Raw genomic sequence first — 3,507 nt, 5'->3', positions numbered from 1 at the left:
CTAGGTTCTTTGTTTTAAGCAAACATTTCTATCAGTTGTTGGCATTTAGAAATATATAGAAAGGATTTAATAAAATATATGTCATCACTTTTATAGAAGTACAGTACCAGTTTTCTGGTGAGCTGCTTAATTCCTTGCTCTACATTAGTTCAGCTTGTAAGTCTAGGAGCTATTACAGCTATTAAAAATACGGAGCTTTTTCTGTTCCCCCACCTCATTTGCTATCAGACTTGACACCAGTTGGGAGAGTGGTATCTTCCCCACAGCATATTAAATGCCAGACCTCCGCATTTCCCAGAGGCTGCTGGATAGGAATAAGCCAGCTTTACAGAGCTGTTTATTTACAAAGTTCAACTCTATAAATGAACTAAAACATAGGTCCTCTCAAATTCCTTTTCTGTGAGCATCCCTGCACACAAGGTTTCTCAGCAGAATCACAGAGAATCACTCAAATGTTTGTGAAACTGTGGCTAACTTTGCTTTTCAGGCACATTTGCGTTTGACTGTGACTCCAGTGGGACAAAGTAGCCATACTGTACATGTTTTTTACATAAACCAGTTGAAGTGAAACAAGGCAAACCTGAGCTTTGAATGGCACACAATATTGTACCATTATTCAACAACCAAAACAGTCATAAATTGTGTCAGATCCCCTCAAAAAGCCTTAAAAACTTAAGTGGATTTTGTGCATGCTTTTTTCCTTTAGGATTTCATTTGATTGTCTTTGGGTTTCCCTGTCTTCAAGTTTTCTTTTTTTTTTTGTTAGAACTCATTAGGGCTAGAAACTTACATTTCCTTACTGTGATTAAAACTAACGTTTGATGCCATAATCAAGAAGACTTCAAGAAAAATGCACAAGACTTAAGTTATGAGAGAACCAGTAACACACAGATTCATTAAAACATGCCATTTCTGATGTTAGAAAACCTCCATGAAACCAGAAATGATCAGGTTGTTTTGAGGTACATTGTGACACATTTGTGGGCAAGCTAGGAGCCAAAGAGAAGAAACGCTTCTGTTGTGTTGTTTTTCTTGCTTTGTGGAGAATAAAAACCTATATACATTTTAGTTCAAAGCTTGACTCAGAGCAGCTTTGCTGAATCACATGACTCCTTTCTGTAGTTTGTAGCACTTTGGGGTTCCACTGTAAGTACTTGTGGATATTTCTCGGTATGAGTTTCAGATCTACACCATGCAGTAACACAGCAATCATTGTGAACTGTACTTCTGTGGTTAAGATTTCCTATTCCATCTGTCTGCATTTAAAGGGAAGTAGCGTTCCTTGCGCTTGAAATGCTGGCGGCTTTATGCTTGCACTTCTGTCTCTGTCACTCGTTTCTTTTTTTCAGTTTCTCTTGCTTTATTCTTTTCCTGCCATCACTGGAAAGAAAAGTTCCCAGTCAGAGGGACAGAGAGCGCTTCCTCTTCCTAGTGGCATACTCTCCTGCAACAAAATTGGATAAGGAGTGGCTCAGGCGAGTGTCCAGAGTATCAGAGTTGCTGTTGTTGCTGCTGTTTTTCACCCGTGGGCACAGGCACCGAAGCATGGCTCTGCGGATGTAGTTGTCAAAGCAATAGTAAATGAAAGGGTTGGCACAGCTATTGGCAAAAGCAAAAGGGCTGCTCACCTTCATGCCCAGCTGGGCAACCATGTTCAGAAAACAGTCAGTCTGCTTCAGGAGCCCCAACAGGATGGCCATAAGCTTGAACAGATTGAAGGGAACCCAAGAGATAACAAAAGCCGCCACTACAATGAAGACGATCTTGATGGATTTTCTCAGTTTTTTATCATGTTTCCCAGCTCTCTGATAATGCACACAGAGTCTCCTGGTGATGGAGCAGTAAAAGGTTAAGATGGCTAACAGTGGGAAAAAGAAGGCCAGGGCTAAAAACATCAGTGACGTGATCTGTTTGGTTTCTGTCACGGCTTTGTCTGTGCAGTAAGTCTTTCCATATTGCTTCTTCAGCTCTCTGGACAAAAGGGTTGGCATCCCTAAGCAGCAGGATAATAACCAGATGCAGATGCAGAGTCCACGGGAATAGGATCTTGTTCTCACTTGTCTAGCGACAGAAGGATGCATGATAGCAAGGTACCGGTCAGCACTCATACAAGTGAGGAGGAGGATGCTGGAGTACATGTTGACTGAGATGACATAGGAACTGGCCTTACAGAGGAAAGATCCTACCCTCCAGTTCCCATCCGATGCCTCATTGTCCACCCAGAATGGCAGTGTGATGAGGAAGATGAAGTCAGATGCAGCAAGGTTGATGATAAAGATGTCGATCAGCCTTTGGACCCTTCGCTTGAAGACCAAGGCTACTATCAGGATGGAGTTGCCAACAATGCCCACCAGGAACACAGCAGTGTACAAGACAGGGAGGAAAGTAGACATATGTTGCAGATGTTGATGATGGCAGTTGTCATCATAGTAGTAGTCATAGTTGAAAGTGACTGTAGTCACAGGTGAAAGCTCTGTGAGTTCCATTTCTGGCCAAGCTGTACTCATCCCCACTCTGAGGAAGGCTCTGAGCTCCCCTACCCTTCCTCTCAAGGTTATCTTTAAAAACATATTAGCGAGTAAAGGGGGAGGAGTGGGAGGAGGGAGGAGGAGAAAAGTGGTTTTGGGGGGAGTCATCTATATACTTTTAGCCAATGGCATAGCTAATGGACAAGCGACGAGCGTCTCTGATTAGTCAAAACCCTGTCTCCAGAAGAAACACTGTCTTCTTTTTTTAAATAATCAGGTTTGGTTTAACTGATATTATCTACGTTTTGCTTTTGCCTGTATAAGCGAACCTTGTTTGGGGTTTGCTTTTATTTTGGGGGGAGGGAAGGTATTTTTCAAGATTCTGAACTTCTTATTTTTTTAGGACAGGATATTGCTAGTTTGCAGAGGTTTGAGATTGTACCAGCTCAGAAGTCAGAGAATAGTCAAATCAGGTGCCACATTCTTTAGCTTTGCTCAAAACAGTTTCTATAAATTGTTTTTCAGGGCAAGTTCAATTTTTCTGAGGCTTAGAAGATTTTACTTTCTTTGTCCATTTATGATTGTTGTTTTCTGGCGAGAGTAATTCACTCATATGAACATATTTAAGGAAAAAAAAAGTTATAACTACCATCTTAATTCTACCCTGTAGTTAGTTGTTCTGTATTAAGTCTCCACTGCCCTGCCAGTGCCCCATTCCTGCCCTGCAGCCCTTCCAGCTCCCCTAGCCCTGGGCTCCCCACACGTAGCCTTATGAATGTATTTGAAACATAGAGGACACGTTTCCAGTGTATCATATATTCTTCCATGATTTGAAACTTGACTTGATGTTCCTAACCACACACAGGCTTGCTTATTGGCCACAGTCCTGGTTTCCAGAGAATTGGGTTGTTCCTTCTTCTGACTGCTCAGCTTACATGGCTCTTGGCACATGTACAGTGCTTGCTTCTCTTAAAGAGTTCTGATTTCCTTCATTTTTGATTCACAGTATCAATACTGCTGCAACTGTGGCTTAGCTTAC

The 3,507-nt window shown here is 41.9% G+C and overlaps 1 protein-coding gene across 1 annotated transcript; it reads right to left on the bottom strand.

Moving 5' to 3' along the window:
- Nucleotides 1–1,400: 1,400 nt before the first annotated feature.
- Nucleotides 1,401–2,525, bottom strand: GPR15 (G protein-coupled receptor 15). The gene has a single exon (XM_069849904.1). The coding sequence runs from the start codon at nucleotides 2,505–2,507 to the stop codon at nucleotides 1,401–1,403; it is 1,107 nt and encodes a 368-aa protein (XP_069706005.1). The 5' UTR covers nucleotides 2,508–2,525.
- Between the last annotated feature and the right edge of the window lie 982 nt (nucleotides 2,526–3,507).

This window comes from Phaenicophaeus curvirostris, chromosome 1 (genome assembly GCF_032191515.1).
Source record: "Phaenicophaeus curvirostris isolate KB17595 chromosome 1, BPBGC_Pcur_1.0, whole genome shotgun sequence".
Lineage (NCBI taxonomy): Eukaryota > Metazoa > Chordata > Aves > Cuculiformes > Cuculidae > Phaenicophaeus > Phaenicophaeus curvirostris.
Note: the sequence above shows the minus strand (reverse complement) of the source record. Positions and strands in the feature narration are given on the sequence as shown.